The sequence below is a fragment of the Rhagoletis pomonella genome, unplaced genomic scaffold, assembly GCF_013731165.1.
Source record: "Rhagoletis pomonella isolate Grant_MI unplaced genomic scaffold, Rhpom_1.0 Rhpom_scaffold_00002, whole genome shotgun sequence".
Taxonomy (NCBI): domain Eukaryota; kingdom Metazoa; phylum Arthropoda; class Insecta; order Diptera; family Tephritidae; genus Rhagoletis; species Rhagoletis pomonella.
In genome coordinates, this window is record NW_023458556.1 from 46,132,733 (window position 1) to 46,155,203 (window position 22,471).

At 36.9% G+C, this 22,471-nt stretch overlaps 1 protein-coding gene across 3 annotated transcripts in view; it reads right to left on the reverse strand.

Moving 5' to 3' along the window:
* Positions 1-208: 208 nt before the first annotated feature.
* The window catches only part of LOC118733704 (integrin alpha-PS2), a 121,381-nt gene continuing 99,118 nt past the window's right edge, over positions 209-22,471 (reverse strand). For 2 of the 3 annotated variants that reach the window (XM_036463227.1, XM_036463228.1), the window contains exons 6-14: positions 18,357-18,418; positions 14,475-14,523; positions 9,717-9,791; positions 4,264-4,652; positions 3,316-4,199; positions 3,003-3,246; positions 2,760-2,929; positions 683-2,684; positions 209-604 (exon numbers count right to left, since the gene is read on the reverse strand). In XM_036463227.1, coding sequence (XP_036319120.1) covers positions 515-604; positions 683-2,684; positions 2,760-2,929; positions 3,003-3,246; positions 3,316-4,199; positions 4,264-4,652; positions 9,717-9,791; positions 14,475-14,523; positions 18,357-18,418 — 3,965 coding nt within the window. In that variant the 3' untranslated portion in view covers positions 209-514. The remainder of the gene's footprint in view (positions 605-682; positions 2,685-2,759; positions 2,930-3,002; positions 3,247-3,315; positions 4,200-4,263; positions 4,653-9,716; positions 9,792-14,474; positions 14,524-18,356; positions 18,419-22,471) is intronic. The other variant, XM_036463229.1, reaches the window with a different exon arrangement.

The window sequence follows — 22,471 nt, forward strand, 5'->3', positions numbered from 1 at the left end:
AAGCACATTTTTCTCGTTATTGCGGCAATTTCTCCTCAACTCAAAATTAATTTGGTTCTCTTTTTTCCCGTCATCGAGAAGCGAAGGCAACAATGAATTTCTTGACTAGCAAAGATAGTAAATTATTTATAAAATATTAAAAATTAATTATAAAAAATTAAAAAGAAGACATTGTTACACTTTTTTTTCATATCTATAAAAAAAGGAGTTGAGTTTTGAAGTCAAACTTTCTTATTTCGTTCCACTTCGTTTTGGTTAGTTACTGCGCAGGCGCGCATTGTAGCTTCAAAAGTGTTCAAGCACCGTCGTTTTTATCGCAAGTTATGTATTACTCGCGTAACGCGTTTATCAACGGCTCGTGTTACGCGCACTTGAACGCATAGTTACAAAAAAATTAATCTCAATACGAGGCTGTCCTGAAATGTCCATAAGCATCAAAACTTGATATGTTTGAGTATGTATGTTTTGAGATATGGTGGGTAATCGCGGCATACGGAGTGTACAGCGCGCGCGCTCACAGATGTTCGTCGCCATGGTAACCATTTCGTAATGGCTGGCGCTCCATGGAGTGATCGCGTGGCCGATTGCGATTGAAAAAGCCGCACTGTAAATAGAGAGAGAGAGAGAAGCAATTGCGTTAGTATTAAAGTCAAACATCGATTGTTTTGCTTCGGCCACCCACCTTATAGAGCAAATAGACCAACAACAGCAGTATTAGTGCACCTGCACACGCTGCCAACACCACCACCCACAGCGGCACCACATCGGGTACTGGTATCGGTTCCGGCACCGCTTTGTAGAATATTTCATGTGTCTTTATAATCGGCACTTTTGGTTCGCCAATGTATGGCAGTCGTGTTACATTCGATGCCGCCATTGTGGATACGTTCAAGGGCAAATTACCAGCCAACTTCTCCATTGTCTTCGCCACAGTACGCATGCGTATGGCCACCCAGACGCCATCGTCCTTGGCAAGATTCTTTGCTACACAACGTAACGTCTGACATTTCGCCGCCTTACAGGGCGAAACCCAATCGATTTGCGTGAGTTCATCAGCTTCGGCACCGGTGGCGCCTTCACGTAGCTGCGAGCTCGATCCGAATGCGGCATGTGATGCCTGCTGCTGGCTACCTTCTTCGTTGTGGTAGCTCTTTGAGCTGCTGGATGAAGATGAAGCAGACGATTGATGGTAGTTGCCGCCACTTTGTTGCGCCTGCGCAAAGTGCGCACTCCTAGTGGATGACTGTTGATGGCCACCCTGTTGCTGTACACCTTCCTCGTCGTAGTAATCTTCATTTTCCATGCCATAATATGGTTTAGTGCCACCAGGCGAGCGTACGCGACGCGTATAGGACTGCTGGTAGCCATAGGATGCGCCGTTATTGTCGCCATATTGTCCGTCATGTTGACGCAGCTCGTTGTCGACATTATCACGGTTGATTGTGCCCAAATCCAACACGCCTGCTTGGAAGCCTTGACCGCCCGTAGCGGACTTCTCGAAATTGCCACCATTGATAACACCGCCAAAGTTGTTGTAATTGTTGTTGGTATTGTAGCTGGAGGTAGTTGCAACTGAGCCGCGACGCGCGTCGTATGGCTGATATGACTTTTGCTGCTGCTGTTGTTGCAGTAAACGCTGCTGGTGCTGCAGCTCTTGTTGTTGTTGTTGCTGAGTGGGCCGATACGCGCCACCCGACGAGCCCAGATAATTCGAGTAAATCGATTGCTCTTGCTGGCCACTGCCACCTGGACCGGCCATTTGTATATGCCCACGTGTGCTCTGTGCGCCTTCGTAGTTGCCATGGCCGCCGCTTTTGCCACCGAAGCTGCCAGCTTGTTGATAATTTGCTGATTGCTGGTGTTGATTCAATGGTTGCGCGTAATACTGGCCCGCTCGATCCAAATCAGTTGAGTATTCCGTGCTGCTCTCCACAACATACGGCCGACCGCTGGCATCATAACTGGTCGTAGTATTTTTGGTGCGCACTATAACCATGGGACCGCGACCACCAGCGCCAGCGCCACCACTTCCACCCGCCGATGATGATGAGGAGGACCACTGATAGCTGCTACCTGTGCCTGCGCCTCCAGCGCCATCACCAACACCACCACCATAGTTAGCTTGAGAGCTCGACACAGCGGCCTCGTGGGCGCGTTGTATGTGTGTAGCCGAAGCATCACCAGGCACCTCCTGCTCGTCCTCCTGCTCCAGGCGTCGCTTTTCTTCAAGCGTCAGTTCTTTGGTGCCGCGTCCTATAGTCACAGCTGTGCCAGCGGCGCTACTGCCATCAGACTTTTCAACACCACTGTAAATAGTTGAGCCGGAACTGCTGCTGATGCCGCTGGCGGTTTCAGTGGAGAAAATCACACCTCGCTCTCTTAGGTACGACTTGTACATCAAATTTGTGTCCAACTTCAATCTGAGTGGATTGACTTCAAGATGTGGATCGCAAACAATGTTGCCATGCGTCTCTGGCTGGTTAAGAACGTACATTAGCAGGTCACCGCCCGCAGTTTCGTTGGGGTAGTGTATGAGTATGACGGCTTCTTCGATAAATGAGGGGCCATTGTTGCGTATATTGTAAAGGTGTACAACTTGCGGGCCTAAGTCCTCTTCCTTGGTGGCATTTTCCACGGCCAAGTAATCGGAAGCTTTGTACAGCTGGAAGTCTGGTAAAGAAGCGCTGCGAGAGAAGGAGAGGAAAAACATTATTAGGTGATATATAAAACGGAAGACTACAGCACATTCATTAACTTACCCTTCGATAGCCAAATCTGTCTCGACCCAAATGTCGACGTTCTTAATTACAACATTGTCTCGACGATTGCCATCAATCTCCGAATTAGTGGAGTTAGCTTCCATGTAGAAGTGATAGCTCGGAGACATGCCGAATCTTTGTGACGGTAACATGATGACGTTGAATTTAGCCTGAATTAGAAGTAGAAAATATTGCTTACAATATCCTTTATCCACAACGTTTGAGGTCAAGTCAAAAACTTACGAATTTCTGTCCCGGCAGTGGGTTGCCAAGATCACACTTCAGCGTATAGTTGTTCGTTTCCGATGGCGCCGAACAGGTTATAGGTGTATCGCCTTTTTCGACCAAATTCTCAATCTTAATAAAGTCCAAATCCTTTGGCATCTCCATGTAGAAAGCAGATTCGAAGGCATCTTCGTTACGATTCGTTACGGTCACCTCAACGACCAAAGGTTTACGTGAACCGTGCAAATACTTGTCGACAGTGCTATTAGAGAAAAATGAAAATTAAAAATAGTCAAATCAATCAATCAATGCGCGCAACTTCCACACTTACACAATATCAAGCTGCAGATCGGGTATGCAAATATTATCCAGTCCACAATTCTTTTGTATATTGATCGCATCACGCAAAATGATCTCCCGATTCTGATCGATGACCGGCTCGAGTGCGTCACGCTTGCGTCTAATCACCGGTGCCATGCGTCGCCTGCTACGCAAATCGTAACGCATCTCCACCTCCAGTGGCGTCAGCTTGTCCTGCACATTGTCCACCAGATACACCGTTTCGTTGCGACAGTAGGTCTTGCCATATTGCAAACTAATCGACAGATTGCGTATATTTTTGCCCTCGTCGAGCAGGAAGAACATGCGTGGCTTCTTCGGTTTCTTCGCATCCAACACCCAGGATACATCGAATTCCAAACTGCCCGGCAAATATTCGCCCGTATAACTCCAACAGGTCATAATTTCAGTGCACGCAACACGTTTGCCGTCGCGCACCGTCTGACAGCTGCGATCATCCAAGCTAATCAACTTGGACTGATTGACAAATGAGGTCATAGCATTCACGGCGGCGACGGGACGTGATTTGAAAATGAACACTTGATCGGATGCATATGCGCCCACAGCTAAATCGGGGTACGTATTGCCGTCCATGTCGAGACCGCCAGAAAGTGCGAAGCCAAAAGTGCGTGGATATGGTGCGCCCTCAACAATGTCTTCTGCCTTGATGATCTGTGAGGGCTTCAATAGCGGTCCATTGGGCGAACCATGGAAAATGTAAACGATGCCGCGACCTTCGAAGCCGTCGTACGGTGCACCCACGGCAAAATCACCATAACCATCACGATTGATGTCACCCAGTGTGGTGAGTGCCAAACCGAAACGTCCTTTGGTGTTGTAACCATCGCGGATGTGCTCGATAGGCCAACGCTCACCCTGTGGAGCGCACGTTAATTAAATAACCTCTTTAAAATTTTAATGGCTATGTAGTTGTACTTACTGTCGCCTTCTGCAGCAGTATATACACACGACCCACATCATATTTGCCCTCCACATTGCCAAGTTCGCTGTACATTGGCGCACCAATGATCAAATCATCCAAGCCATTGCCATCCACATCGACGGTGGTTAGCGCATAGCCAAAATATTCGCCAATCTGATGGCCGGTGAAATTGAATATATTTGTCATATTCCAGTGATTGACGACGATTTTGCCCAGCAAGCCGGCGCCGCGTGGCATGCCAATAGCAATATCCTCGACGCGATCGCCATCAAAGTCACCAGTGGTCATTGAGTAGCCCAAGTAAGAGTCGTCATCCTGCGAGCTACTTTCGGCGGTGGAGTAGACTTGATTCTCCGGCCGTGTGACGTCGTACGAGTAAGTTTGACCTATTCGGGGTTTGATTAGAAAACATGAAATTTTCTTAGTGATTTTTTTATTTAGCGGCAAGTAACTTATTTATGTATGTACAGTTTTCAATTATTTTGTTTTGGTAAGTTCCAAAGCGGTCAGTAAAAGCATTGCGTATGAACTGCATAAAATTACTTTTGCTATCTTTGAATACATGAATAGGCTACTAGTATTCTGGTTAGTTGAATGTGAGCCGAAATTAAGTGGAAGTTAGAGAGACAAGTTAGATTGCAATCACCAACTTATTCGAAAAACGTAGTTAAAATTATTGTTAAAAATAATAAATATGATGCTCTAAACTAGGACTTATGTAAATTGAAAAGAAAAATTAATTTGATGTTTACATAATATGCATGTAATTAGTAATACTTTGTTTACATAATGAATAACTTGATCGATACGACAAGAATGGGATAGGATTTCATCTACACTAAGCACGACATTTTTTTAAAAATGTTTTGGTGACAGAATAACTTTGAATTAAGTTTCGCCTGCAAAAACAGTTTACTATATTTTTAGCTCGCACCTGCGTAGTATTCAAACAATCTTTTTTATTTTAATTATATCGTAGGTGGTAGTTGTTGTAAATTTTTAATTCCGATTATCCAAAGAAGGAATCTTGTTGCCTTAAAGCCTCCCTGAGATAAACTTATTAGATCGTAGTAGGGCAAGTTTATCCTATTCAGCACACTCTCCGAATATGTGATCAGAATTCTTTGAAGTTGCGGTGCTTCGCGAGTCAGTCCTGGGTACATGGGAATTTTATGACTAGCTTTGCAGAGAATTCTCTGCTCTACTTAATTAAATGTCCGCTATTCACTTTTCTGATAACACAAAAGCAGGCACTGATAGCAAGGATAAACTAGTGTAAGTAAAATTTTCTTTGACGCTAGATAACTTTCCTTAACGAATATCTAGAAATTCATTTTTTTAACAATCTGGACACCCTAGTTTCAAGTCATGTTTTATGATATTCATTTCCCGGTACGTGATTTTGTGCTTGCGCAGCGGATTTTGATAAATTCGATCCAATATAATTTTAATGGCTTTTGGACTGCGCACACTGCGGGGACAACCAAATTTTACACGGTCGAATTTTCTACGAATATTTTAGAATAGCTTTACAAAAATTTTATTGATTTTCAGTGGGCACAACATCCGAAATATTTCGCCTTTTTCGTAGCTGCATCTTTGGTTCCGATTGAGGACGGTTTAGGTGTGTTGCACAGGGGGCAAAATACAGATTCCTCTATAGAGACTCAAAAAGTTAAATTTTTTTTCATCTAATACCCAAAATCGATACCACCATAGTCGAATATATCACACATAAATTTTGGTCCCGATTGGTGTCGGTTAAGGCGTGTCGCACAGGGGTCAAAGGCCAAATGCCTGATGGCGACTAAAAATAAAAATATTTTTTTTCATTTAATGCCCAAAATCGATACTACTAAAGTTGAGGATATCACATATAAATTTTGTTCTCGATTGAAGTCGGTTAAGACGTCTTCATAGGGTAATCTAAACTTTGACCCCTGTGCGACACGTCTTAACCTTCTCCAATCGGGACCAAAATTTATACGTGATATCTTCGACTATAGTAGCATCGACGTAGGCATTGAGGCTTAGGAATTCTGATGTAAAGATTAGCTGCCTACATATGTTAAGAACTACTATCAAAGTCAATCTGGGTAAATAGCTATTAGAAAGCCCTCTGCTTTTAAATTCCTAGTATCAAAGTTTATGATGGTACTGGTGACTGTCTCTAAGAAACGAGGCGCTTTTATAGAATATTTACGTATATCGATGGTCCTCTGCAATAACAACACAACTCAAAATTTCGTATATTTCAGTAGAGTCAATTAAAGATTTTGTGTTTCGTAATTTTCCAATAACAATTCTTAGAACGTAAGCTTTCAAATTATGACTTTCTCTAAAGATTTAGTAAATTTTAGACAGCCAAAATACGAAACAAGTAACAACTCCTCAGAAGTTAAACGAAAAAGACTCCATTATTTCACATAAAATCATCACTAAGCTATCGAGAGTTTGTGACTTATGCCAATACTCACGATAAATGTGAGACGTGTGCCTCGGTTCAGTAGTAAGCGTTGGCTACTTCGTCTTTGTATAATAATTATGTACGAGAAATATCTTTTTTCGCCTCGCGGGACGTTTATATTCAGATGGAAATTATTTACGTCTTTTCATAAGAACCATATGGGATTTTTACTTTTTCTGGTCTTACAGCACATTTATTTCAAGGCAAAAATTATTTATTTCTTCTCATAATAATTATATTGAATTTTTATTTTTCTCGTCTCTCGGGACGTTTATTTCAAGACGAAAATGATTTACGTACGTCGAACGATGCAGATTTGATGACATGAGCAATCGTGGTGTTAAATCTCTTTGAACTCAATTAAGAAGTTTCATTTCAATTAAAGTCCCATATAATTATTATTTATTTATCTATTTATTTATTTATTTATTTATATATGATATTAGTCAAATGAACAATATATTCTTACTGACTACTGAACAATTTTACCTAAAGACTAGTTAAAGTAGCTAAGTAAGAGGGTACGGACTGTTGCATGGGGTAGTGCAGGATCAAGATTTGGAACATTATTTAACTGTAAGAGGGCTCTTGAGAGTGGAGCAAATTTAGCGTAATTATACTTAGAAAACTCCACGTAGAACAATTGAGAATGGCGTAGGTTACGAAAAGGGACATTGAACGTTATTTTTTCTAAAGGGTTTTCGTTTTTAAATATATGTACGTCCCGCGAGACGAAATAAAAATAAAAGCCCCCGATAATTATTATGAGAAGACGAAAATAATTTCCATGGTAAAATAATCGGCCTGCGAAACAAAAAAATAAAAATAAAAGTCACGGATAGTTATTAGGAGATGAAAAAGTGTTTAGTCTAACGATTTTCGTTTCTATTTTGCAGTAATAATTATACACAATATTTAATTTTATTTCTTACAATCGTTATGGTCTCTGGAAAAATCTGGTTATTTATAAACCTAATCCGCCATATAACTCAAAAACGTGGAATTTTGAGTTGTGCCGTTATTGCAGAGCACCGTCGATATGTACATATAAACCACTTCTTCATTCTCTCTTTTACTAAGATTTATTTAATGAAATGAATTTCGAGAGTTTTTTTGCGTTTAAGGGAATATCCTTAATAAAAAGAAACATAGAAGCCGTAACTTTGCCTGAGGTAAAGGCATAACAGTGAGTGAGGATTTCTCAAACCCTAACAGCCAATTTCACGAAAGCAATTTAAGTGAAAATTGATTTTATTTTTATATGGAAATTCACAGAAAATAAAAAATCATTTTCCATTTAAATTGCTGGTGAAACCGGCTGTATGTAGAATTTTAAGTACTACCCTGCAGTGAAAAGCCAAACCAGTTAGAAAAAATACTAGTTCATTAACTATTATGTGCCTACCAGTTCGACAATTTCGAAGAACTTAGGCGATCAGCGACATCTGCCTTTGAATTGCCAAAGCCAAAAATAAAACGCAATGAATTGCTTTTCTTAAAAATGTCGGCTGTGGCGTCACGTGAAGACTACTGGTTCTGGTTCTGAAATCGCAGGTTCGAGGCCGCTTGGAGGTGGTTAAGATTTTTAAAGTTAAATAAATGTAAGTAAAAATAATTTATTCAGTTTATAAATAAATAACAAATTTGAAAATCTAATTGCATTGCAAAAAAGCATTTAGGAAGAAATATAAAAACAAAGAAATTAAACAAAAATTTTTTTTTTATTAAATTTAAAAATTACAATAAACAGCATAAACAAAAAAATAAATTTATAAAAAAATAAAAATAAAATAAAAAATAGAAAATAAAAAAGTTTCCCTGCGCCAGGATTTGAACCTGGGACCTCAGGCTAACCATGCGAGTGCTCTGCTCTGTCGGCCATTGTGACTGCTGGAGCGTCGCGAGCAAAAAGGCACTCTTATGCTTTTCACGGGGCATGAATTGGCAGACTATCTCATCAACTGGTATGATGCTACTAGTATTTATACTAGTAGATGCTGATGCATAGCCTGACAATTGACATCTCGTAGGACATCGCAATGTTAAAAATACCAGTCGCTAACATTGAAAAAGGATAGAACGTGAACTAGTTCGGCTGAAACGCAAACCGGTAGAATTCTAGTTCACAACTATTAGCTTTCCCTGCAGGGTACATACATACAAAAATTCGACAATAAAGTCTAAGCAATCTGAAGTGATGTTCTTTGAATGAAAGTGCGTTTGAGTGATGCGATGCATAAGTATGGTCAAATATGTCGTTAGGAGTGGTTTTTCTTTACACCATTAAAAGTCGCAAAAAAATTTTCTGTATAAATTTAGGTACTGTAGGTATAGTTTTTTTCCTATCGTGCGAAATTTAAATTATGATTTGTACACAAAAGTTCTGCCAACTCTTACAAATAATAAACACCATTTGCCAAATTAATTAAAGTAATAACTTTTTGTTACATTTATGTAATGTTTTATTTTATTTTTTGTATAAAAGCACTTAAACCAAAATTATGTCTAAAAATAAGTAATAAATTTAGAATTTTGAGTTAGTATCGAAACCGACAACCAACAACAATGCTAATGGAGAGCCACAGAACCCTTGCGTTCAAGTACATGATAACACGGCAGACGAAAAGACAGTTACAGTAACAGCAACAGCGACAACAACAAAAGAAGCAGTGCGCAACATTCCGCAGCATTTATTTATTTTTTTATTTATTGTTTTGCAATTACATAAGCCCATTTACATATTTACTTGTACCGCATTTATACAAGATATGGTGAGTTTGTATGTTTTATGTAGGTTTTTAAGGTCGAGTATTATCCAACAAAAGCAACAAAAAATTTAGAAGCGTATGCCATTTAAATAAACCACATATTAATTGCATTATTGTGAAAAAATGTTTTTGCTTTTATTTTTTAATTTAGTGTTTTTATTATGATTTGTTTTTAAATTGCTTTGAAAAATGTTTACGATTTTTTCTTTCTTTACCTCCGGTGCCGAAGGGCTGATAAAAAGGCGGCTTATATGGAAAGGTTGCATCTGGTGATATTGAGTAGGCTTGTCCTGTTTAGTTTTTATATGGTTTTGGTTTTGTTATTTTTGTAGTTCGTTTTTATTTGGGGTCGCAAAAAATTATTGCGTAATTGGTCGGAGTTGGGTTTTTTTTTTTTTTGTTTTAAATTAATAGTTTTTATTTGAACGGTTTTTATTTAGTTGGTTCATTTAAGTTGATTTTGGTTGATTGAGAAATAGCACAACAATAAAACAACAACAATTTGCAACGCACGAACAGCATGAAGTTATGTAGTTTTTAATACGAATTGGTAATTTTTCGTACAAAATAAATTTTTTGTTTATTTGATTTTTGTAGGAAATGTGCAGAACCGAGCATTAAACGAGAAGAAAAACAAATAACAGTAGATAATAAAATAAATTAATAAATACTGTAAAAATATGGCAAAGAGTATACACTTAACAACAACATATACAATGGCTAATGGAAAATATTTGCAAAATAAATTCTATTTGAAATATAAATTTTAAATGCTTTTGCAAATATTTTCGAAGTCTTGAAGATTAATGTGAATCTAAATAGAATAAATTCAGTTAATTAAGGAAATCTTATAGACATAGTTTTTTTAACACTGATCACTGATACTTAAATACATTGGTGATTAGTAGAAAAAAAAAATTGTTATTAACAAATATATTTACAAATATTAAGTATTATATTTAAGTATTGGGTCATAGAAAAATTCTATGTGGATTGTTGTCATTGTGTGGTGTTGATGTCCATACAGTTTAGGCAAAATTTTTAGTGCATACAGTACTGTACATCGCCGCTCGTGCAAAAACTTATACTGATTTAAAAATGAGTTAAGAAATACGCACGGTAAGGATGCTGAGAGTGAACGCCAGATCCATGAGTAATTTACATGTTTCCATTTTGGAAAGTTGGCCGACCTAAGAAACGCTGAAAATCAATTGGCCAAGTTTCACGCCGATAAACCACAGAAATTCTACACCGATGGAGTTATGAAGCTACACAAAAAACTGCCAAAAGGTCATACATACAGTGACTTAAAATAAGTGACCATGTTTTGATTTTTTTTTTTTTAAATATTCGTAATGTTTTTCGAGCTAAATTTTTTTGTTATTTTTCGATGAAAGTGCAGTCCGTCCGGTAAAATACCGGGTATGCAGTTTTAAAGCCCATAGATTTTCTATAGACTCAGATTTAAAAGTTGAAATTTTGATGACAATTTATTGAATTTTCTTAAATATTTTTATAAAATTGGAAACTGTGATTTATAGGGTTTTGGTTAAAGCTTGGACAATATTTTTATAGAAAACCAAATTTAACTCGAAAAACATTATGAATACTAAAAAAAAATCAACATGTGGCCACTTGTTTGAGTCACTGTACATAATGATGTACTTGATTAAAATCGATTTTCAATAAATACAATTTGTCTCAAAAATTTACCAAAAAATCCGAGGAGACTTTTTATATGACCCAATATATGTTTTAAAATAATTGTAATATTATATTTAGAGCTCGTAACGCTCGTTTTCTGGAAGAACGTATACATATAGGGAAAACTTGAGTCCCCCTTACCCTACCTGGCTACGTGCATGATACCAACTGTAATATGCCGCTATCAAATTTTGAGCAAGTTATGTACGTCTTTCAACGCACTAAAGTCTTTCATAAAACAAATTTCAATTCTGTCTGCCGACAGACTTATAGATAGATCTGCTAACGAGGAGGTCTTAGCGTTTTTCTGTTTGTTTTTCAGCAATAAACAACAATTATAAAAAGCAAAAATAAATGAAAAAATTACTTAAAAATTATAATAAAAAATTTAATTTTAAAACAATAAGGACTAAAAATTTAAAAGAAATTAATAAAAAAATGCAATTAAAATAAATTAATAAAATAAATTTCTAACAATTTAAAAAATTTTAAAAATTTATTTTTTTATTCCAAAAATTAATCTAAAAATTAAAAAGAAAAATTATTATAAAAACAAACCAACAAAATAAGTACGTAAAAATTAAATGAGGCTAAAATAATATTTTTTATTGAAATAAAAAAAGCAATTTATTTTATAAAAAACGAAAAGACAAAATAATTTCGTAAAAATTAAATTAAGTTAAAAAAAAAAATATCTCTTTTTTAAACAATAAAATTTAAAAATTTAAAGAAAATCACATAAAAAAGTGAAGTGAAATAAAACAAGCTTCAAAAAATTTTGTTAAGTTAAAAAAATATTTTTCTTTTTAAAACAACAAAATCTAAAAACTAAGTTAAACTAAAAAAGAATTAAAGACATTATAACAAAGTTTCAAAAATTTAAATTAAATTAAAAAATATATATTTTTAACAGTAAAAACTAAAAATTAATATAAGATTAAATTAAAAATAAGTAAAGATTTTCTAAAAAATTAATAAATTGCAAACGATATATTTTTTTAAACAACAAAATCTAAAGATTAAAAAAAAAACTAAATAAAAAACGGAAATTAAAAAATTAAACAAGTGTATAAAAATTACAAGAAAATAAATTGAAAAATAAAACAAGTTTCTGAAAATTAAATGAAATTAATATATATATATATATGTATTTTTCTTTTTAAAACAATAAAATTTAAGATTAAAAGATAATCAAATTAAAAAAGTAAGGTGACGTTCTTCCATCAAAAGAGCAATAAGTTTACATTTAGAAATACATACCTACATGTAATTTTGGCAATAAAATTAAATCGGTTTGCGACTGCTTGCTTAACTTATAATTTTTTAACTTTGTCAAAATACTTTTTAGTAAAAATGTTAATACTTTTCATTCAATTTAAGTAGTATTTATATTCGGAAATCTTTTATTTAAATTAAGTCACATTTTTACTTTTCTCTCTAATCAACGTTTGATTCTTTAATTATTTTTTAAATGCCAAATCTATGCAAGTCAATAGTAGTTTTGCCAAAATTTTAAATAATATCTAGCCTACCATATACTATCCTAACTGCGAGTCTAAATTTTGTCAAGTGTATATTCATCCAATAAGTAACTACAAGAAACTTCATTAAAAAAAAAGAAAAACACCACGCTTTCTTCAGTTCATAGCTCTGTGCTTTCACTCTTCAGCTTAAAAGCATAGCTTCTCCGGCAAGTATGATTTTCATATTCTCGCAATTGTTTGGATTTTTCTACAGTTTTACCTATTTAGTTTTTCGTTGCCCAATTAAAGCTTTTTGCTCTATGCCCCATTATGTAGAGTGGTGCTGGGCATCAGCTTACCCGCGGTCAAAGCTCTGTCAAGCTTTCTATACTAAATATATACTAGGCATGAAAGTGCTTTGCCCGCGGGCAGGCCGGTGCCCATCACCGCTGTAGAGTGTATAGAAAGCTTAGCATTTGTACCTGTAAACTGGTAAACAGCATTCTCAATCATTTTTTGAGGTTCGAGGCTTGTTCTTTTAATTGAACTTTAAAGCTTATAGAAGTTTAATCCAATGCTTTTATTACATAAGGGATAAATATTACACGTGATGAACAGAGGGAGCTTTTACTCTGTATTCGTCCATAATAAATATATTAAAAGCTTTTAAAAGCTTGTCTTAATCAAGAATCCCTGATCGCTGGGTTTTTGCAGTGTATCGAAAATCTACCGATTTCTATCCATATACATCTCTATGCTTAAAATTAAGGCGATAGTTTGTTCCTGTTGTTGCACGACAGTACGACAGTACGACAATGATAAACCACAGCTACAACAACAACAGCAGCAATAAGTGCACATGCATTACCAATACAGCAGGATCACGATAATCGCGTTTTATGCCACAAATTATGCGCTAACGTGATGCTGTACAACAACATATTCGTACGTATGTATGTACATTCAAATATGGCCAGGAGAAACGTAGATACGTATTATCTGAATAGTAATAAAAAATAAAATATTGTTTTTTTTTTATCCTCAAAAGACGCATGCGCGCTTAGGTCCAATGGCTACATATGGCTACATCTAGGCATACAAATGCATACATCAACAACTTTTCATATATATATTTGCACATACAAATATACATATGTACATATATGTATATGGCTACACGCAGGCAATACCTCGTTGCGTTTAGTTCTCACAAGCATTCACAATAAATATTTAAAAAATACTTCTTGCTAAATAAAATATGCGAATACTTAAAAACCACTAAACATTTACGAATAATATTTAGATTATAATAAAAAAAGTGATGTTTGTGTTGAAATAACCCGTTAAGCTACTTAAAATAAGTATGAATGTTTGTGTGTGTATGTATCTGTGTTTGCTAAGTTAACAAGTATGAATTGGTAATAATAAAAGTTTTTGTCAGTATAAGTTTTGTTTTTGGAATTGTTTGGATTTGAATTGAGGTGTAATTTTGTTGCAATTGGGGTTTTAAAGTAAATACGTACATACACATATATGTATCTTTTCGAATATAAAATTTCTCTAAATACTTTTAACTGGTAGCGAATATTTTTATTACGTAAAATACGATAAGATACGATGTTTAAATAATTGAAATAAATAAATTAGCATTCCACATTTAGTTAAATATTGCATAGAGGACACTTAACGCTTAAGAAATTGAAAAAACGGGATAATATTTACGCTATACTCATATATTAAAGAATACTTTATTAATAAATTCAAACTAACTACTCGAGTATGAGTCATTGTTAACAAACTTCTTACCTTGCCAATACCAACTGCCTGGAGCACCGATGTACAAACGATCACCACGCTGTAAATAAGGAAGTTATATTTAGCGAGAAAAATTCATAATGATACAGATAGAGTACTGATATCGATAGCAACAACCTAACGAGGTTTCTTGCTGTAAAATTTTCACATTTATTATTTTGAACCAGAAATCGGCATTATTTTTTGTGCTTAAATTTGTATGTCCAAAATAAAAGAAAAATGTCCTTATAGATTTTGAGCAATGTATCCTGTATCTTCACTTCGAAATTTCTAAAAACTTAAATTTTTTAGTGATCGTAATTTTTATTTTTTTTGATACTGTAAGTCCTCTAGCAGGAATTGTTAGACCTGATTTGCAGAGCTATGGGGGTTGCGGAATCGTCGCCAACTTGAAAACAAGCGTGGTTAGTTTTTGTTGCAACCCAGTGGAACAGCCTACCAAACTGTTCCCAAATGTTAGTATTTTTCAAAAAGATGTTACTTTTATGTAGTGGATTGCAACTTCCACTTTTTGGCACCAATATCCATTTTAAAATATGTATGTCATTTTATGTATAGAAATTATTAATTATTGTTCCGTAGTAAAATTTCCAACCTGATTATTTTTTCTACAACATTTTAACCCTTTAGCGCCTACCAGAACGGGTCTTTTTCACCCAGTTTAGCAAAAATGGCAGTAAAATATAAAATAATATAAATGTTAAGCATCAATTTTTATTAGGGCTCACTGCAATCGAACGTTTTGTGCGAAGTAAAGGGCAAGCTTAAATACGTAATTTTTCATGAAATATAATAGAAAGAATCCTCTATAGAATAAATGGTGATGAGATGGCGTAAAAATCAGAGTTTGACTGTCACGCATAAGTACTATCGTTAAATTGAGCTCCTCAAATAAACCTACAGCTGAGAAAGAAAAAAAAAACGTTGACCTACTATGTCTTCAAAATGGCAGCGAGGCCACAACTCTTTAGTCTCGTTGAATTCAAAATGCAAACACTCTTCAGTTTACCAATTTTCGGCCGTAATTTAGCTGTTTATACTAACTACATTCAATAAAAGCAAATCTAATATATAAACTTGAAAAATATTTAGACTTGAAAAATACCGAAAGGTTGCACAAAAAAAATTTTAGGGTCAAGAAAATTATAATGACAACTTAGAAAGAAGTAAGGGCAATGCTGTCTGCGGCCATGCCTAAGGCTTCATACCTTTCATGAACATCAGAAAATGTGGCTCCAACCTATTACTGCATTTTAATTTAATTGTGTGGGAGCTAAAAAAACTGTTTTTATGTACATTCACAGCATACAAGGATAGGGGAGTTATATAACAGCAAGTAAGAAAGTCTAAGTTCGGGCGGAGCCGAACATTAAATACCCGGCGCAAGTACCGCTACATGGTAAGCAGGGGTGTATCAATTTTGAGTAAATTAGCGTCCTTAAATTTCGAAATATTGAAGTTTCAAGCATTTCTGAAATTTACCGTTATGTGAAAGGCGGCCGTAATTTTAGTCCGATTTCAATAATTTTCAACGTTTTGCTTTTACGTGCCAAGCACAATAACCATACCGAGTTTGGTGCAAATTGGTAGAACGGTTACCGAGATACATATATGTGATCATAAGTGGGCGGTGCCACGCCCATTTTCCAAAATTTTATAATAAGCTCATTTCTTGGTGAAGAATTGTTGCAAGCATCAATTTTGAATAAATTAGCTTTAATATTTACTGATTTATCGAAGATTTCGTATTTCTCTAAATTAACGTTATATGGGATGTGGGCGTGGTTATTGTCCGATTTTTAAATTTTCGGCTATTTGGTATGCTATACCAAGGCCACCAACTGTGCTAAGTTTGGAACAAATTGGTACAGCGGTTACCAAGATATACTCATGTAACCATAAGTGGGCGTGGCTACGCTCATTTTCCAAAAATTTATAATATTCTTATTTTTCGTCTAAAATTTATTGTAAATATCAATTTTGAGTGAATAATCTTCAGTAGTTACTAAAATATCGCAGTTTTCGTATTTCTGAAAATTACCGTTATATGGGAGGTAGGCGTGGTTATTGTCCGATTTTGCCCATTTTCAATACCATCCGTCAATACGCCCGCAAGAAGTGCACGTACCAAGTTTCGTTAAGATATCTCAATTTTTACTCGAGTTATCGCGTGCACAGACGGATGGACGGACAGACAGTCACCGCTTAATCGATTTCTCTTCTGATCATTTATGTATACATTTGTCTATATCTATCTCGATTCGTTTTGCCTGTTACAAACAACCGTTATGTGAACAAAGTTATAATACCCTTGTGCACAAGTGCGCTCGGGTATAAAAACTCATATCTGAACGATTACTGGTAGGGAAGATATACCATACAAAGCATCGATCTAAATGATTTTCACAGTCATCGCTAAGTAAACTTGACACACAATTTCTTGGTTTTAGTTGCCTACATAAAGAAGTTATATCGTAAACTCTTTTATCTGAACAATCAGTAGTATAGGAGATATAGCTTATAGAGCACCAATCTTAACGAATTTTTCAGTATATTTTATATGCAAATAGCTCAGGAAATTGCTCGATTTTAGCTGTCAAAAAGAAGAAATTTTAAAGTAAAACCCCGTATCTGAAAATCAGTTGTATGCAGGCTATGGGTTATAGTTAACCGATCTTTTTCACTTTTACTGTAAACTGGAGTAGTAATAACAAAAAATCTCATAACTGAACAATAAGTTTTAAAGGAGCTGTATGTTGTAGTGGGCCGAATTATTTTTGGCTTCAATTAAGCCCAGGCACTTATTAGTCCAGTCTCGTAGGCAGTTGTTTCACCTTACGGGAACTTAGCTTAGCGTCAATGAATCTGAGCCTTCAACAAAGCATATTTTTATAAACTGCATCCCATAAATATTCTCTTAGTGAAGAATATTCCTTCTCCATTGATATTATATTTTTCCAAGTCGTGCTCTGGAAAAAGCAGTCTAGCTGTATTGCTGGTATTAACGTTATTGAATACGTTCCTAAGGTCGGGAACTCAAAAGAGTGGTTTGTTCGTTGAACTTAATATTCACAAGCAATCTCTGACTATCTTAAATATATTCAGCTATTTGGGATGCAAGGGCCAAAAGTGCTTCTTTGCTAACTGAGAAGATGTGCGCCTATGCCTTACAGACCCACAATACTTCTGCTTAGAAGATGCTAGTAATGTTTGGCAATCGGAACAAGCGACATAAGTATCCAGCATCTGAGAGAATACCTCCGTACCCATATAACGCAATCTAATTTATACTCAATCCCCCCTAGGAGGAATCTTTTCCTAGTTAGGTAAGGTTAATATGTCAGCTCCCAGTAGCGGAGGCCCAGTTAGACTATAAAATGAACTGTCCTTTGTGTTACCATTTAGAGTGAGAGTGGATACAAAAAGGATCTGAAAAGCGGAGGAGAACGTTAAGTTCGCGAAATGTGGGTAATTGAGTAGTAGATGTTGAGATGATTCCAACTCGTCATCCTTCATATGTTTACCTGCTGCAGTAGGGACTTGATTTGATGTTGAGCGTATACTAAGCTCTATCAAGATTTTTTTTTCAATACTCGGATAATGCGGATATTCGAACATCTAATTAAAAAATTCATACCATACTCGGTGAAAAATCCCCCCATTCTCGCTAACTCATCGGTCATGCCGTTATCTGCGATAAATATTGCTGTGGCCTAGAACGAAGTGATCTCATGCAATCAAGAGATAAGTTAGACTTTCCCTGGCAGTTTAAGCGCGTATCATCAAAGAACCAAAGGCACTTATTGTGGCATAGCTAAAGCTTTCCCTGAGTTAGCTATATATGTATAACTATAGTATAATTTAAATACTCACAGAACTTGCAGCCGCGCTGAAGCCAGCCTGGCAGGAGCCTTGTCGGTGGTAACCCCAGTTATCTGTAAGGAAGTGATGAAAAGATATCAAATTATTGATTTCATAAAGAAATAGTTAATAAATACTCTTATGCTAGTAAGTATCAATAATAATCTAAACTATTATTTACTAAATCCCAGTTTTAGAACTAAGCTACACTAGGGCCTCTGAAATTTTAAGCAACTGCCCTTTCCAGCAGCCAGTGCTGATATGTTGCTTATCCTAAGCCAATGCAAGTCCACTGCATTCCCGCATACACTTACATATTTCTCTACATATATGGTGGAAATCACGAGAATATTTGTCATGAACCAAAAGCCCACGAAATGCATAAGAGAGTTGCTCGAATGCCACATGGCCAAATAAGGATAATTATTCCTGACGGAATTGAATACTGGCAAGGTGACACAGGCAGTAAGGTATCAGAAAGACAAGGCGAATGGCAAAGCTACATACTTCAGAACCAATAAAATGCCTTTTCGCAGGTACTTATGCGCGTGAGCGTAGACATACATACATACTATGCATTCATGAGGAGCAGCCGCTTGAGGTGAAGGTGAATGCAGCATTTACGATTGCGAAGGTTTTGCAACACCTAAACACGATTGCAGCAGCAACATTGCGCGAACAAATAAAATTAAGAAGAAAAAAAAAAGGCTTATAGTAAATAAACTAACAACAATGCCAGCAGCATTGTGCAATCGGCCACAGCAGCATTTTGTGGCAGGGCAGTGGCAATGAATGTGCGCCGCGCGTCTCGTCGCCTTCGATTTGCTCGATTTGGTTTTGGCTATTGTTGCACGCGCTGCTCCACCAGTCGACGAAGTATTTGTTGCATTGTACGCGCCTGCATTGTACTAGGCATTGTGCCACACCGCGTGCGCGCCTGCGCGAAAGATCAAATTAAACGATAACAATTTGTCGCCGAAGTGTTTCAATTTAAACGTTGCCAGCCTAAGGTACATATAAAGCATCGCCGTAAGCTCCGGCGGTCAATGGCGTATTGTGCGTCTATTGAGCGATGAAAAAATCACAACTTTTTGCTGCTACCATGCCAAGGAGTGCCTCTTTAAGGAGCAGACCTTCTACTGCGCGCAGCCTGCCCTACTCCTCTTCCTACCCGTCATCGTTCTTCACTCTTCTATACAATTCTTGGTTGGCTTTACTTTGTTTGTTCTACCGCTTTGGTTGTTTGTAGCTACTGCTTCGATGTTGGTGTTTTTTTTTTCTGTTGCTTCTGTTCGACTCGCATTGTGAACATGGCCAGCGACATGCGTCGCAGTTGGACATTTGTGCACGTGGTACATGGCGTGGTGTGGAGTGTGGTAACCTGGACGCGAACGCATTCAATCCCGTATTCTGGGCAATGTTAGCTTTGAACGGGAGTGAGGGGCAAATGCCTATAGTACGAGTGCCCCCATACACTGCTTATGCTATTATATGTATTTGTTGTTCGTATGGTTGCTGTTGTGCGTTTATGTTACCTTTGCTGCATTGCATGTAACTTTCTACCATTCAAGAAGGTAATTCAAGTAATTCTCATAATAAAATCGCCCCCGTGTAGAATTTCAATTAGCTTTGTCGAGCATTTAATTTCATTCCTTTATTTTTTTTTTTTCGTTCCAACATTTCAAGTTTCAATGTTGTTGTCGCTGATGTTAAGTTGTTGTCGCTGTGTGTACTGTAATTTGTTATTTGTTGCTATTGCTATTTGTAATTTTTTGCCTTTAAAAATTCTTTGTAGCTATTAGTATGGCATTTGGTGCGTTAAGTTGGTATTTATTGCCCTGAGAAACGTCGGAATGTAACATACTCTAGGCCCAATGTTGGTCGATCTGCGGCCTCTACACAGCTGCTGGTACTGAGGTTCAATAATTTTTGGTGCGTGTAATTGATGTGGTACACAGAGGGAAATTTTGGTTATTCGTATTACAGTAACATTTATGATAGCTCTAATTTTTCAACCGATCCAGATTTTCTACAGAGTTTTGAGTGGTTTTTGGCTTAAAAATCTAACAGCACATTCTGCCCAATAATATTCACTTTTAGGAATGATAAAACTATGTTATAAGAGATTCCTAATTCATACTAAGTTTCACCCATAGCTATCCCTAAATAGTACTTCCATCTACTTTAGGATAAGGCTGGCTATCAGCGACTTCCTTGAAATCCTAATTAATTAATTGCATATAAGTTATGCAGAACACCTATTCGTCTATTTTGCTGGTCGGCTGAATGTAACTAAAAATTAATTTTCTGAAAAAGCTTATCTAACCTGCTGAAACCCACCGTCCCCATATCGGGTGTTGAACAAAAAGACTACTTGAATTCATAACTTAACAACGTTAAATTGAAAAGGTAGGTCAATTAAGATTTTAAAAATAATTGCGGTTATTATATATCCTTTGTGGCTAAAGGCCCACTCGTCAATTAGATAGTCTTGTGCGATCTTAATACGAGTACAATATTGACGAAAAAGCAGCACACTTAGGAACCTTACAATCGCCCATTGTATCCATAATGAGAAGTTATCCCAACATAAAATTCTGAAGCACTATTCTTCCAAAAATTATTTAGATGCCGAATTACCCTTAAAGGTTAATATTACGGAAAGGGCTGGCCGCTGGACGACACTTCCGGCACTTCGCGCGGTCCTATGACCCACTCGCCCCTAGGTGATACCGTTAGGGACGTCGTAAGTCAATTGGCTTTAATGTCCTTCCAGCCTTACAAACCACCGGGACTTGACGAAATCGTACCCGCCCAACTACAAGAAGCTAAGGACATATTATGCCCTGTGATTTCTCAGATTTTTATAGCCTGCCTAGCCCTAACTCACATACCATACGAGTGGTAAAAGGCGAAGCTTGTCTTCCCACCAAAAGGAGTCAAGGCCGCTCATGTGAAGCCGAACGATTTCAAGTCTATAAGCCACACTTCATTCTATGGACGATTGAAGAAATATTGGCCATAAAGCAAAGCACGCTCGGAGTTTTTCTCGATATCGAGGGTGCTATCAGCAATGCCTATCCGAGGTCTGATGTTAACTCGCGCCTTATGGTCGGTTTGCAACGTGGTCTGGTGGATTTGGTTAGGCTCCTTTTTGTACAGAGAACTATTCTATCAGAACTGGGGAACGGCTCCATTAGAAAGGATGTGAACAGAAGCACTGCCCTCTACTCTGGAATCTAACCCTTAACGCCATACTTCTAAGCCTGTTATCAAGTAATAACTCGGGTTCTGAGTGAGTTATTGCAAAACGCAATCAGGCTTTGAACTTCGGGCCCAAGGAATGTACCAAAACCGAAATGGTACTTTTCACAAGGAAGTATAAAACTTCTCTATTCAAACCTCCCACCCTAAACGGGGTGGCACTTACTCTGCCAACCGAGGTTTAAAACCTTGGAGTTATTCCAGATAAGAAACTTGACTGGATGCGAAACATTGAAGACCGTTCCAAAACGGCCGCCATGTAGATTAACACAGCTGTGATAAGCTCATCTTTTCTAAGGGGTCACCGCTAAACAACACTTTGCCCGGAACCAAGGTGAAGCGAGGGCAGAGGACAGCTGCCATGCTCGTCACAGCACTTCTCTCAAATTACTATTCGGTGTAATCACCGAAACACTTCCTGATGGGCACGCACAGGAAAAGGTTAGGATACCCGAACCAACGCTTTTTGTCGCAGTTGGAGAGACGAGGAAGAGTTGGCGAGCATCGAACATTATCTTTGCCATTGTCCTACCCTGGCCAATACGCGCAACCAATTCTTTAACAAGCACTTTTTAGATTATTTAGCCGACCTAAACTCGGCGAACGTTCTCGAATGTTTGTTCTACTTTGGATAGTGATGTTCCGATACTAAATAGCACAGAAGGGTATAGATATACTCGAGTACTTCTACCAAGTACTGAGTCTTATTTGTACTTCGATACGCGTGTACAAATATTTGGTGGGTATCGAGCACAATGTGCAAGTATTTACTTGTTTGCAAAACTTGTCAAAATTCAACTGAAAATAGGGCTGTGTTGCCACAGCTTGGAAAATGCGATGGGTTTATATTTTGAAAAAAAAAA